Here is a 14,147-nt window from a genome sequence, read left to right as displayed (position 1 = left end):
GTCCTAAACTTCTCTGGGTTCTTATCTCTGTTCAGGAGTCAGTACATATTGGTAAGCCTGATTCTTCAGTAAAAGATACAAATGTGTGTGTGGAGAGCTTGGGTTCAAATTTAATTCAGATTCACTCCCTAACTGACTTTCTCTTGTGTTGCTGTGAACAGGTAGTACAGGTGTGCTGAAAGCAGCTCCTTTCACCTGCTGCTGGGAAGCAGGGCCTCTCCTCCCCTCCAAAGGAGCTGCATTTTCTAATCTTCCCTGCTCCTTCCCACCCTTTTCTTTTCCTCACTTATTCATGGTTACAGTTCTTCAGGAATTTTCAGTGACAAGCAGTGACTGATCAGCCAGTAAAGACTTGGTCTGATATTTCAGGATCTTTCTGTGCTAATATGTAAAGTCCAGTATTGCCCCTTCAATAGCAATAACCAGAATATTGTTCATTTTAAGGTTAGGCAATTAGCAGTTTACTTAGTCTGAAGTTGGATGGAAGTTTTGAGTACAAGTGTGTACGCTTGTGTACAAGTTTTTTACAAGTTCTTTATGCACAAATGTGCATAAAAAAATGATTCACACCCCTTGCATCCAATTTATAACATTACTTTGGTTGTATATGTATGGATTTACAATTTGTTTTGCCTAATTATGTGTGTGCACAGGAGCACAGTAATAATAACATCTTTATGAAGTAGACCTTGCTGCATAATGTAGTATTTTCTCTAGAGATCCATTTCTACCTGCTGGCTGTCCCCGACAGGAATTGAGGAAGCTGGCAGGATGTGGTCAGTGCAGAGGCCATTCATGTGGAGCAGTTTTCCAAAGGACAGCTCCTACGGGTTCCTTGCTGCTGCCTGCTTTGTCTCTACACAAGTCTCTGCAAGCTTTAGCAAATATTTGAAAGAAATGTGCATTTTCTGCTGTCAGTTTGCAGTTGTGATTTCCACCTTCCACTCGTAGTGGATGGTTTCAAAACAGGGCTTGGAATTTCCAAGTAGCTCAGTTAGGCAATCTCTTCCTTGTGCTGGTGCTTGTTTGTGTGCTGGCAAATAGGACCTGGGCAGGTATTTTGCCTTTTTATGGGCTGTGTACCCTTGGTCTCAACCAGAGCTCTGCCAGCCTGCTTGTGCAGATTTAGGAAGCCACTGTATGTTCTTGGCCTCGAGGTTGAAGTTGGAAGCTGTGTTTTTCCTGGGATTAGCTGTGTCATCGTGGGTGTGCTCCTGCAGCTGATGGGAGCGCAGGATGTGAGCACGAGGGTGCTGATTCCTGTCCCTGCCACCCCCTTGGGACCTCTCTGGGCACACTTGGGAGAGTGGGACACCACGGCCAAGGTGGGAAATGAGAACAGGCCGGGCTCTGGGAACAGGGACAGGAGGAGAGGGAACGGCCTCAGGCTGGGCCAGGGCAGCTCAGGGGGGACAGCAGCAGGAATTTCCCCATGGAAAGGGAGCTCAGGCCTTGGAAGTGCCCAGGGAGGTTTGCAGTGCCCATCCCTGGAGGTGTCCAGGGAATTCCTGGAGGTGACACTCAGGGCTCTGGCTGGGGACACGGTGGGGATCGAGCAGAGCTTGGATTCCATGATCCTGGAGGGCTTTCCCAACCTCCCCCAACCTGGGGATTCTGTGAAATAAAAATTAAAGGGTAGAAAAAGAAAACTGAAGCCAATGGGACAGAAATGGAAGATCAGCCTTTAAGGAAGGAAGGATTCCTGCACTTCCACTGCTCCATGGGTGTTTGTGGCTCAGATTGGAGCCATTTGGGCTAAACACTGCAGAGCACAGAGACTACAGAGCTGTTTGCAGCAGCAGCTGTTGGGCTCTAGGGCTCCACTAAGTAGCTCTTGGTAATGTACATGCAGCCTATTTCTTCCAAAAAGCTTCACTTTAGGAAACAGCTTTCATTATGTAAGGAACAGGCAGTTTGTAATCAGATCTCTTCTACAACATCACAGTATTGATTTTGGAAACATTCCATATCCCTAAATGGCTCTCTCTGAGCCAGGTTCCCGAGCGAGCGTGTAGCTCTGTCTCCAGGGGTTTCTAGGTGAACTCACCCCGAATCACAACCAGATCCTGTGGATGGAGTCCAAAGTCTTGCACTGGGTTGTTTGCATTTGTTTTGTAAAGCTTCTCAAACGAAGCGTCAGTTCTGATTTCAGATTCTGAACACAGGCCCCTCCTCCAGGATTAGATTTGCGTGTGCTATCAGGTCTCAATCTGTATCCCAGGATATAAAACTAGGCTACTTCCTTGCCACACCTAAGTATTCACCTAATTTGTAGCTTTTTTTTTTGAGCAGGTTCCTGTTTGTGTGTGCAGGTATATGTCCAATCTTGTAAAAAGCAAAACACCTTGTTTTCTAATCCCTTCTCCTTGAGTCTTTGGCTAGGGAGTGGAAGGAAAAGCATAGATAAAGTGCCAGCATTGGGATCAAGCTGAACTGGCAGACTGTCTATTCAAATATCTGCATTAAAAATGAGGGGAATGAAGAATATGAAAAAAAAAAAAGGGAAACAGCTATAAATTAACTGTATCTGACAAGAGCATTTCTTGCTGGTGACAGTAATTGGCTTATAGTCATTGTATTGTGTGTGTGGTTGATGGCTGATATTAACCCCCACAAACAGTGAAAGCAAGAGTGACTATTTGAAAAGTTTAAGTTAAAACAACATTGGCACAAGAACACAAATGTATGGAAATCATCCTGCACACATTAGTCAGTGATCAGGCTGGAGACCAGGCTTCCCACTCCTCCCAGTAGGACAGGAGGGAATTGAAATACTTTCACCTAGAACTTGATAAGTATATTGTGATATCTGTATGCTAGGAAAGCTCAAAATGCCTATTGACATTGGTGTTTCTTTGTATTCCTGTTAGACCTTAGATACAGTTCTTGGGATTACAGCCATCCCTGTCTGCAGTGTTGCCTCACTCCCAGAAACTTGCTACTGTCTCTGGCAAGACTATTGCTGTTGGAATTCCAAGTGGGATTTACACATCAGACTTTTTCCCTCATCATCTGTAAGTGGGAGGGTAATAGCAGAACGAAGAGAAGTGGTTAGACTAAAATGCAGACAGTCAGGAGCCAAAAAAGTTTGTTCCTTGTGGGACAGAGTTTACAGCAGTTGTTCTGTCGTCTAAAGCAGGGTGGGAATATCTTGGTGTCTGAGTACAGAAGAGAAATTAAGTAGCTGGAAGCAGTAGGACCAAGAGGAGGAATGAGGATAGGATACCTATTTTCTGCTTTGTTTCTCCTTTATTTTTGTGCCTGACAAGTGCTACAGCCACTTTTGGGCATGAGAGCCGAGCTGGTTGCTGGTACTGGAGCGTGGGAAGGACTTTCCCATATGGTGAAGTGCTGCTTGGTTTCCACCTGCCGGCACAGGGTGGCCTGTGGGGACCGGGAGTTTAAATTCTATGTGCAGGACGTTCCACATCTGTGGGGTGACCCTGTGAGCTGTCTGGATATCGCAGGTCATGTTCCTGTGCTTGGTTCCACATCTGTGGGGTGACCCTGTGAGCTGTCTGGATATCGCAGGTTATGTTCCTGGGCTTGGTTACAGATCTGTGGGGTGACCCTGTGAGCTGTCTGGATATCGCAGGTTATGTTCCTGGGCTTGGTTACAGATCTGTGGGGTGACCCTGTGAGCTGTCTGGATATTGCAGGTTATGTTCCTGGGCTTGGTTCCACATCTGTGGGGTGACCCTGTGAGCTGTCTGGATATTGCAGGTTATGTTCCTGGGCTTGGTTCCACATCTGTGGGGTGACCCTGTGAGCTGTCTGGATATTGCAGGTTATGTTCCTGGGCTTGCTTGGAGAGGTGGTCTTGGGAAATGACTTTAATTGCAATGCCCTAACCTGTGTTTGAGAACGCAGAGTGAGCATGGGAGGCTCCGGGAGAGGCTCAGGAGGGTGGATGTGTCCCTGCTGTGTCAGACGTGTTAGGACCCTCTGGAACCCTTCCTTGGGGTGTAGTTTCTCACCAGAAATCTGCCTTGCAGGGGAAGCATCTCCAGCTTGGGTTGGTTTAAGCTTTAATCAGTTCCTTTCCAGCTATTTCAGTTGTTCTGTGTAACATTAACCGCTCCCGCTCCCGGCTTCTGGAAGGCACACCAGAGACAGCTTGCTAGATGACCCGGTTAAGAGGCTGCTAATTGGGCTATTTTCTGTTTACATCCCCTTTTTGTTGTTAGTTTGCCACTTCCTGCATTGACACACCCTGAATCTGCCGGTAACAGACCAGTACAGCTTTAAAGGCTGAAAGCACCCCCAGTCAGAATTTAACCGGGGCCTTGCTGCTGTCACCGTGGCCACCTTCTGAGTAGTCCTGCGAGAGGGATGGGAGCTGGCTTAGAGGGAGCTGAGGGCAGGGCTGCAGCTCTTTGGAGAGGCAGGAGCAGTGCAGGACTCTCAGCTCAGCCCGGAGGGACATCACTCTGCACCTCTCATCATCCCAAACTTACCTGAGGAGCTTTGGGAAGGAAGAAGACAGACAATGCTCCTGCGCCAACGGCAAGTTATGCAAACTGTAGTGGAGATGATTATAAGTTTTCTATTTTTAAGGCTTGCATTGAGTGACTCACTTTATTAGATGTGTTCGTTTGCAATGGAATGCGAAGCACCCGGATTCCATGGTAATGGCCTCGTAAGGCACACGGCTGTACGACATAACAGATTGGGTTTCTCCTCCCAATTTCTGCGGCTCAGAGCCGCGTCTGATGGCAGCTCTGCAGCCTCGATCCATCTGTCCCTGCTCTTCTGCTGAAACACTCGTCCTGCTTCGCTCTCTAATTCACAGCTCTGGGGCTGAACTCCCCACCATTGCCCTTCCTTCATTCCTGTCGTTCTTGCCTCCAGCTTTGGCAGTGGGCTGCTCAGATCTAGCCCCATATCTTTGTAATTAGGAAGTACCTGAGTAGGGAAAGGCACTTGTGGTGCTTCCCTTTCAGCCACCTGCTGCCTCGCTGGGAGTGGGTTTCACAGCTCCAAGAACACCCAGACAACAGTCGGGCAGCTGGCTGGGCAGGGCATTACGGGAAGTAAGGAAGGCAAGTTACTGCCAGGAGCCGTGCCAGCTTCTGAGGGCGGCGGGTGGCAGAGCTTTGTCATGAGGGACACGCTGTTGAAATCCCTTCTTTAAAACCCAGGGTGGAAGTGGTGCCTTGTAGGTTTTTGGGTTTGAAACATGGGGTGGAAAGCAAAGCAGTGGGAGGGGTGGAAGCTGAAGTGGAGCCCTCACCTGTGACACAGCAGGCCCAGGGTCTGATACCTGGGGAGGGTCACCTGGGGAGGGTCACCTGGGGACCTCACTGAGGCAGGGGGCTGCTCACCAGCCTGGGTCTGGAGTGGGACACTCCTCTGGAAGTGACTGCTGCACGTCACTGTATTGCAAGTGGGTGTGACTGAGCTGCTGGTTAAGGACTGTGCTGAGTTTTACTGTGACTAGGGTTTGTATTAACTTTTGGAAACTGAAAGCAGGAACTTGCGCTGATAAATCTTCTGTGTAGTTTCCGTTTTGTGTAGACTGCTCTCCCCACCCCTTTGTGTCCTTTCAAGTTTAAATGCTATTTCTTCTTACCATGAATCCTTTAATAGCAGTTTGAGCTAATGTCCCTCTGAATCTTTACCAGTGCTCAGCTGTTCCTGGGAACTGTTCCCTGGGGTTATTGAACTCCTTGGACAGATCACTCCATGCAGTAGCTACTCCTCGTGACGTGCTCCTGGCTCTTCTGACACCACTCAAGGGCTCCTGCTCCTGCCACAGCTTGTTCTAGAGTCTGTCAGGGACCTCAGCCCACTCTCCAGGTGAGGCCATGGGTCCAAAGGTGCCATTTATGGCTCCTATTGAAATCAAGGGTAGGGCTTAACATGCAGATTTACTGTGTCAGATGGCACTGACAGCACTAAAACACTCTGAATTGCTTTTACAGGTGATTCAGAATATTTGTGTGGTGGAAAGATGACATATGTCTGACTGTAGTGCTTCTTATGCTGGTTGCTATTATAATTTTCATTAAAATTAAATCCCATTTCTTCCACAAGAATTGATCTCAGGTTGGAAGAGAGGCAGGTTTCAGTACCTGCTCAGAGAAGAGGAGGGGTTTGTAAGCGTGGGCTCTTCCCTGGTGCAGCCTTGTGGGAACCACACGGACTGCATTCCTTCCCCTTTCAGCTGCACTGGGGTGTGTGCTGCTCAGAGCTGGATACAGGATGGCAGCAGCCTTGCACAGCCCAACGGGACAGAGCTGGGCCAGAAACCCACGAGTGTCTGTCCAGAGCCTCTCGTTCCTCTGTGGCTTTGTGGCTGCCGAGGCAGTGTTCGGGTTGTCCTCCTTTGCAGAGGGCACCTCGTGTGCCATTTCCTCCTGCAGTGCCGTTCCTTTCGGGAAGGGCCGGGGATGTTCCGTGCCCTGGCAGAGCCCTGGGCAGCCTGGCACGGTGGTACCTGGGCTCTGCCCACCTGCAATGCCCTGAGCTCACCCAGCCTCATCCAAACACATCTGCTCCCACCTCAAACGCGGGCTCGCGGTTCCCGAGATGCAGTCGAGCTGTTCCAGGTGTAAAAGCACCGGTCTGGTGGAATGCCTGGCTGGCTTTGTGCTAGAGTAGCTTATGCTAAGCCCTATTTTCCTTTCTCTCCTGAATAAGCTTCTCTTAGGGATGGTGAGCAAGATTGATGTGGCAATTTGAGCAGCCGGTCTCCTGGGAGAGTTCCTTTCTCGGGAGGATTGCCTGTAATCGGCTCTCAGCTCTGAGGACAGCTAATGCAACATGCCCCGGGGCCAGGCAAGGAGTGGGGAGCCCTGAGGCCAGAAATCCTCCTGTGCAGGGGCACCGAGTCCCCTCCTGGCTGTTAGAGATGCTACCTCCGTGATGAAAGGGGGACGGCTGTGCCCTGTGGCACACCTAATGTCACTTCAGCGTGGCTGGAGCGGCTGCATGCGCAGTGAGACTGGTGTCAGGTGACAAGCTGCTGTAGGTGACAGTCTTTGAGCCTCTTAGTCAGTGGTTTGTGTACCTTGTGCTCAAATTCCGTCAATAGGAATGGTGTAACTCTGGCAGGTGTGTCCCTGGTGTCCAAAATGAAGTCTCAGGAGAGGTCCAGGCCAGGGGACAAGAAGCAGGGGTGAGTGTTGTCTGTGCTTGCAGGAACCCTGGTTCTGAACAGGGATTGTGCTTCAGCCATCTCCCTTCCTCCTGAGCTCATACAGCATGGAAAGGACACGCTTCCCTTTGTTTTCCTGCAAGCCAGCATCTCTGCAGACGTGTGAGACAGCTCCTTGGAAGATGCTAATTTGTTCCTTTTCAGCTCTATGGATTGTTGTGTTCCAGCACAGGCGCTTGGAGGGTTTCAGGCTCTCAGAGCAACTCTTTTGCTGCTGCGTGAGGGGTGTGAAACTACTCTGGTACTGCCACCAGCCTTGCTTGGAGAGCTGAGCTGTCATTCCTGCCTCCTGGAGGCCTTGGGGAGAGGTGTGTGTCCCGCAGTGCCGGCTGGTGTGTGCAGCACTCCTGTCACCACACGGCACGGGAGCGATGCCGGTTGTCTGAGCTCCTTCCGTGTGGGCTCGGCCATGGGAATGTGCCAGCTGCTCCTTCAGTTCCTGCACTCTCCTGGATTCTACCTTGTGATACAACTTTGTGACTGTCCATAGTCTTCCTCTCTGTTTTCATGGAGGTGCTGTAGCGTTTGAGGCCAGACCTCCACAGTAACTTCCCTCCTAGGAGCTTCCTTGGCTGGGGTCTTTGTGCCACCTTTCCCTTTCACTCCTCCCTGTCACAGCACCAAGGAAAGATGAAGCTGATCTTTTTTTGTGCCCATAGTAAGAAGTAAATGGAAAATGTGATAGAAGAAAGGCAGTTGTAGTGGGAGTCTCCAAGAGCATAAATGCCCCTCTTTGGAAAAACTTGTGGGAAGCTGCAAGTCTTGGCCTCCTGTACACGATCCTTTACACAGTTTGTACACACGGCAGCTCTGCATCGAATGCCTGCACCAGAAATTGTGTGAGGGATCTCCCCCACGCTGAAGGTGCTCAGGCACAGTGCTCAGGGAAGGACGTCAAGGTTTGCATTGGGAGGGACTTCAAAACTCATCTCGTTCCATGGGCAGGGACACTTTCCACTGTCCCAGGTGCCCCCAGCCCCAGTGTCCAGCCTGACCTTGGGCACTGCCAGGGATCCAGGGGCAGCCCCAGCTGCTCTGGGCACATGTGCCAGGGCCTGCCCACCCTCCCAGCCAGGAATTCCTTCCTTTGAGGCGTCCCAGCCTGGGAACACGTTTGTGTTCAGCATGTGCAGGTGCAGGAGCAGCTCGGTGAAGTGCCCTGGCTGTGTGTTTGTGTCCTGACAAAGGCCAGGGGAGGCTGCCAGGGCCGTTCCTGCCCAGCCTGCCATGGGGAGCTGGCTCCCTGCTCCTGGCCCAGGGCTGCTCCCCGGGCCTGCTGAGTGCAGCACAGGGCTGTACACATTGTCTGCCTTTGCTTTAAGCTTTACTGGCGCTAAATGAGCTGTCAGGGCACTGCTGGGGAATGGCCTGGCCAGGGCTGTCCCTGTGCTCGGGGCCCAGGGCGCTGACAGGATCCCCAGATGGGAGCGATGCTGTCGCTGACGCCGCTCCAGCCCCGCGGGCCGGGGAGGACAGAGCGGGCTGGGCCTGCTTAAGATTCAGGTCAGTCCCGTGCAAATTTGTCATTCAGGATCCGAACACTGGGTCTATTAAGAATTTGCCTGACCCACATAGGGCTGGTTTCAAACCCTCTGGAGCTGGGTGGTGAAGTGCCACCCTGCTTTTGAGTCGCTCTGTCCTGTCGCTGTCGGTGCTGCTGCTTCTCGCGGAGGGCTCTGCTCCTGCTGCGCGGCATCGCTCCCTCACTGCCCGGGGTAGGACAGGCTGGGCTGCCGGGCAGGTCCTGCTGGGAAAACTGCTGCTAGCCTACTGGGATTGTAGCAGGAGTTGGATGGGACGGGCAGGGAGCCGAAGGAGGTGTTGTGGAGCGTGCTGTGGTGCTGGGATAAGGGTTTGGTGGCCCTGGGGACAGGCTGCTCCTGGTCTGCCTTTGCCATGGGATTGGCAGTACCTGTCACATACTCAGGGTCACTGTGGGGTGTGTGTATTTTCTCTGATCTAAATACTCTTTTGTCCTTCAGCTTTCTCAGCAAACACCAGAGCGCTCTGGCTTGCCTCTGTCTAGACTTTGTTTAGAAGTTATTAATATTGCAGTGAAAATCTCTAATTAAGACATTGCTACCCTAAATTTCAACTTGTCATAACATTGTCATTAGTTTCTTCAGATGGTCTATTCTGTGTGTACCAGATCCTGACGTGGTAAAACTGCCAATTAATTTTTATCTTCTTTTCTTCCAGTAAAAAATGGCATTTCAGAAGGCAGTGAAAGGAACTGCTCTCATTGGAGGAGGTGCCATAGCAACAGTTTTTGGCCTCTCTCAATTTTCTCAGTATAGAAACAAACACGTAAGTATTAATTATGATTTTTTGATAAAATAGGAAACTTAAAATCTGTCAGAGCATATGTCAGGCTTGTACAAATAGTTTAAAAAATGACCTTTGGGCTTTGTTTAGTTGCAGGAGGAGTGGAAAGCCCAGATTGAAGTAAAAGCACTATGTGGACAATGTTTTCAAGCTTAGAAGCTGGAAATGAAACCACCAGCACTACCTCTGAACATCCCAGCTTGAACACAGCGCTGGTGCCAGCTCCTGCTGGGTTCCTAGGGCTGGGGACAGGGTCTGTGCCAGGGCAGGTGTAGGACAGGCTCCTGTTGCCACTGGTGAGCACAGCCCAGCCCCGGTGAGCCGAGGTTCCTGCAGGGCTGTGCTGCAGGTGAGGGTGACACAGACAGAGTCATCACCCCAGCAGGGAAGGGTGGTGTTGGAGACCTGCCACAGGAAAGCAGCAGCCCAGAAAGAGGTGCAGCACATCCCCATATCAGTCTGTGTGTTGGATCTTGCTGCTGGAGAAAACAGATTTCCTTGGGGTATCTGCTCCTCCCAGCAGGGTTGGAGTGGCTGTGCTCTTGAGCTCCCTTCTCCATCATTGCACCATGGACTTGTTTGGGTTGGGAAATTCCTCCAAGAGTCCAAGTTCAACCATTTTCCCAACACTGCCAAGGCTACCATGACCCACGTCCCCAAGTGCCACATCCACAACGGTCTTTAAATCCCTTTTCTGGCCGTTTCTGTGGGGAGGAGGAGGAGCAGCTGGGAATGAGATGAGTCATTTCTGGGGAGCCAAGCTGGGAAGTGGATAAGGCAGGATTCTTATGGCTTCAGATACTGTTGCAGAAAATAAACCCCAGCATTTCAAGTGAGCTCCCCATCGGGCTGCCTGCCTTGCTCCAAGCTGGTAATGCTCTCTCCAGAGTCTTTATCCCAGGGTTTTACAGCCTGACTTTTCATTACTGTCAAAAATGGCAGCTGCAGCTTTTAGGACTGTTAAGTTAGAGGAGTTGGAAGGGAAGAGTCACCTGGAGAGCTCACTCGTTGTATTGTCTGCAGTATTCCAGAATTCAGGGAATTCCCATTGCTGTGGAGATGGGTGGCCACTATGAACTTCCAGACACAGATTAAACACCAGGGTTTTACAGAGTGATCATGGTGTCAAAATGACTGAACCACTTGTGCTTTTATCCCAACTGATTTTTCTGTACACACACATCTGCTGACATGTTGGGTCACATTTATGTGACTGACATGGAATCGTTGAATCCCAGAACAGTGTGGATTGGAAGGAACCTTAAAGTTTGTATCATTTCACCCCTGCCCATCCCTGGAAGTGTCCAAGGCCAGGTTGGACAGGGTTTGGAGCAGCCTGGGACAGTGGAAGGTGTCCCTGCCCATGGGGATGAGCTTTAAAGTCCTTCCAGCGCAAACCAATCTGGAATTCTGTGGTTTGGCCTCAAACACTTGGACACCTGCATGGCCCAGGTGGCACAGTGAGCCTTTGCTGGCTGTTTCACCAGCACTTCCAGCACTGACGGAGACACAGAACTGGAAGTACCACATCCTCTGCTTCCTGACTGAATTGCTGCACTCTGGTTTTCTGGGCCTTTATTTAGTGCATCAGCCTAAGCAGGATGGTGCCAGGTGTGAGGTGGGGTGTTCTTGGATATGCCAGGTTGAACTGGACACCACTGGTGGCTTTTCCTTTCCCAGTCCTGCTCTTCCTGGTGTATGAGTGTATTGTTGGTCAGTAGAAAGTGCTCAGCAAGGTGAATCCAATAGTGTGATAATATGATAATGCATCAGGGTCTGCTCTGGGGAGTTTTAATTACTGTATTTTTTTGTTTAAATGAATAAGGATGATGAATTTGACTCTGCAAACCTACCTGGAGATTTACAGTAGCAAATTAACGAGAGCACTGGCTTATGGATTACTAGATCACTTTATAACTTGATGATTAAATTCAAACTGCCAAACTAAATTCCTCTCACTAAAAGCGTAATCAAAACCATTCAGGGAACTCTTGCCTGAGAAATTGTAGATATAAACAGCAATTGCTTATTTCAGTAAACACACTTGTTCACTGCCAAACTAATCACGTTACTGCAGATGGAATCCCTGTGTGCAGCTTTTCTTCACTCCCCCATTTAATTGACAGCAAGATGCATCATATCTATATCAATTCCTGGTACTAATCACCCTGCTTATATTCCAGGGCTAATCTCCACACTCTGGCTATACCAGGGGCTGGATGCTGGGGACTCTGCTCTGGGCTCTGCTATTTGTTGTAAATAATGGGTTTAAAAACACACCAAAACAAGGAGTCAAACCCACCTGATGTCAGTATTTCTTGAACTCCAAATCTGTCTTTTCTGGTGTTCTGTTATTTTCCTGAAGTTCAGTCATATGCTTGGAAATTTCCCTGGAAATGTAGTGCAGAGTAAATTTGGAGGTGGGGATTTTCCTTCTCTGGAGCTCGTGGAAGTTGAGCACGTGTCGCTGAGTTTGATCAGACAAAACACGTGCAAGAGAGGGTGTTTTAGTGTTCCCAGTTTCCTGCTTGTCACTGCTGTCTGGGAGTGGCAGGGTGGCCTTTAAGGTCCCTTCCAACCCAAATCACTCTGGGATTCTCTTATATGTTTTTATTTTGCTTTGGGGCCATAAAAGTGTTATAGCAGTGCTAGAGCCGAGAGGGCCAGTGAGAGAGCAGGGCAAGAGGCAGGAGGATGTGGGAATGAACACAATTCCACAGCCAGAGGAATAACATGGAAGCTGAATTTCTCTGAAGCGCCCAAACTTTGTCTCTCCTCCGGTGATCTTTTCCAGCAGGCACATGTTAATGTGTCAACACCAAGGCTCATCAGGATTCACCCGTGTGCCTCCCCTCTCCGGAGTGCCTGGGGAGCTGGGGCTGTGTCTGAGGGCTGTGTTTGAGGGCTGTGTCTGCGGGCTGTGTCTGAGGGCTGTGTCTGAGAGCTGTGTCTGAGGGCTGTGTCTGAGGGCTGTGTTTGGGGGCTGTGTCTGAGAGCTGTGTCTGAGGGCTGTGTCTGAGGGCTGTGTCTGAGGGCTGTGTTTGGGGGCTGTGTTTGAGGGCTGTGTCTGAGGGCTGTGTCTGAGGGCTGTGTCTGAGGGCTGTGTCTGAGGGCTGTGTCTGAGGGCTGTGTTTGAGGGCTGTGTCTGCGGGCTGTGTCTGAGGGCTGTGTCTGAGAGCTGTGTCTGAGGGCTGTGTCTGAGGGCTGTGTTTGGGGGCTGTGTCTGAGAGCTGTGTCTGAGGGCTGTGTTTCAGGGCTGTGTCTGAGGGCTGTGTCTGAGGGCTGTGTCTGAGGGCTGTGTTTGGGGGCTGTGTCTGAGGGCTGTGTCTGAGGGCTGTGTCTGAGGGCTGTGTTTGAGGGCTGTGTCTGGGGGCTGTGTCTGAGGGCTGTGTCTGAGGGCTGTGTCTGAGGGCTGTGTTTGAGGGCTGTGTTTGAGGGCTGTGTCTGAGGGCTGTGTCTGAGGGCTGTGTCTGAGGGCTGTGTTTGGGTTCTGTGTTTGAGGGCTGTGTCTGAGGGCTGTGTCTGAGGGCTGTGTCTGAGGGCTGTGTCTGAGGGCTGTGTTTGAGGGCTGTGTTTGTTTGAGGGCTGTGTCTGAGGGCTGTGTCTGAGGGCTGTGTTTGGGGGCTGTGTTTCAGGGCTGTGTCTGAGGGCTGTGTCTGAGGGCTGTGTTTGAGGGCTGTGTTTGAGGGCTGTGTTTGAGGGCTGTGTTTGAGGGCTGTGTCTGAGGGCTGTGTTTGAGGGCTGTGTCTGAGGGCTGTGTTTGGGTTCTGTGTCTGAGGGCTGTGTTTGGGGGCTGTGTCTGAGGGCTGTGTCTGAGGGCTGTGTTTGGGGGCTGTGTCTGAGGGCTGTGTCTGAGGGCTGTGTTTGAGGGCTGTGTTTGAGGGCTGTGTTTGAGGGCTGTGTCTGAGGGCTGTGTTTGAGGGCTGTGTCTGAGGGCTGTGTTTGAGGGCTGTGTCTGAGGGCTGTGTCTGAGGGCTGTGTCTGAGGGCTGTGTTTGGGGGCTGTGTGTGTCTGAGGGCTGTGTCTGAGGGCTGTGTTTGAGGGCTGTGTTTGAGGGCTGTGTTTGGGGGCTGTGTTTGGGGGCTGCTCTTCCTGCACTCACCTGGTAATGAGCAGAGCTTTGCTGCAGCGTTGGCAGCCAGGGCTCAGATGGGTGAGCTCTCAGTGCAGCTCCCCCGTGGCCTGGGGGGACTGAGCTGATCCCACAGGGATCACCACGCTTGGGAAAACCAGTGGGAATGCTAGAATTTGTTCAAAATCTTAAGTTTTCTTTCTTGTGCCCAATCCCTCTCCAGCTCTCCTGGAGCCCCTTCAGGCCCTGCAAGGGGCTCTGAGCTCTCCCTGGATCCTTCCCTTCTCCAGGGGAACATTCCCAGCTCTCCCTGGATCCTTCCCTTCTCCAGGAGAACATTCCCAGCTCTCCCTGGATCCTTCCCTTCTCCAGGGGAACATTCCCAGCTCTCCCTGGATCCTTCCCTTCTCCAGGGGAACATTCCCAGCTCTCCCTGGATCCTTCCCTTCTCCAGGGGAACATTCCCAGCTCTCCCTGGATCCTTCCCTTCTCCAGGGGAACATTCCCAGCTCTCCCTGGATCCTTCCCTTCTCCAGGGGAACATTCCCAGCTCTCCCAGCCTGGCTCCAGAGGGGCTCCAGCCCTGGAGCA

The 14,147-nt window shown here is 51.1% G+C and overlaps 1 protein-coding gene across 3 annotated transcripts in view; it reads left to right on the top strand.

Annotated features, from left to right (window-relative positions):
* Positions 1-14,147, top strand: part of GPD2 (glycerol-3-phosphate dehydrogenase 2) — a 51,253-nt gene that overhangs the window by 1,290 nt on the left and 35,816 nt on the right. For all 3 annotated transcript variants that reach the window (XR_009277743.1, XM_058839821.1, XM_058839822.1), the window contains exon 2: positions 9,359-9,466. Coding sequence is in view for 2 of the 3 variants with exons in the window: in XM_058839821.1 (XP_058695804.1) it covers positions 9,365-9,466 (102 nt within the window). In the remaining variant the exon portion in view is untranslated. The remainder of the gene's footprint in view (positions 1-9,358; positions 9,467-14,147) is intronic.

This window comes from Poecile atricapillus, chromosome 5, assembly GCF_030490865.1.
Source record: "Poecile atricapillus isolate bPoeAtr1 chromosome 5, bPoeAtr1.hap1, whole genome shotgun sequence".
Lineage (NCBI taxonomy): Eukaryota > Metazoa > Chordata > Aves > Passeriformes > Paridae > Poecile > Poecile atricapillus.
This window is presented reverse-complemented; position numbering and strand designations above follow the sequence as displayed.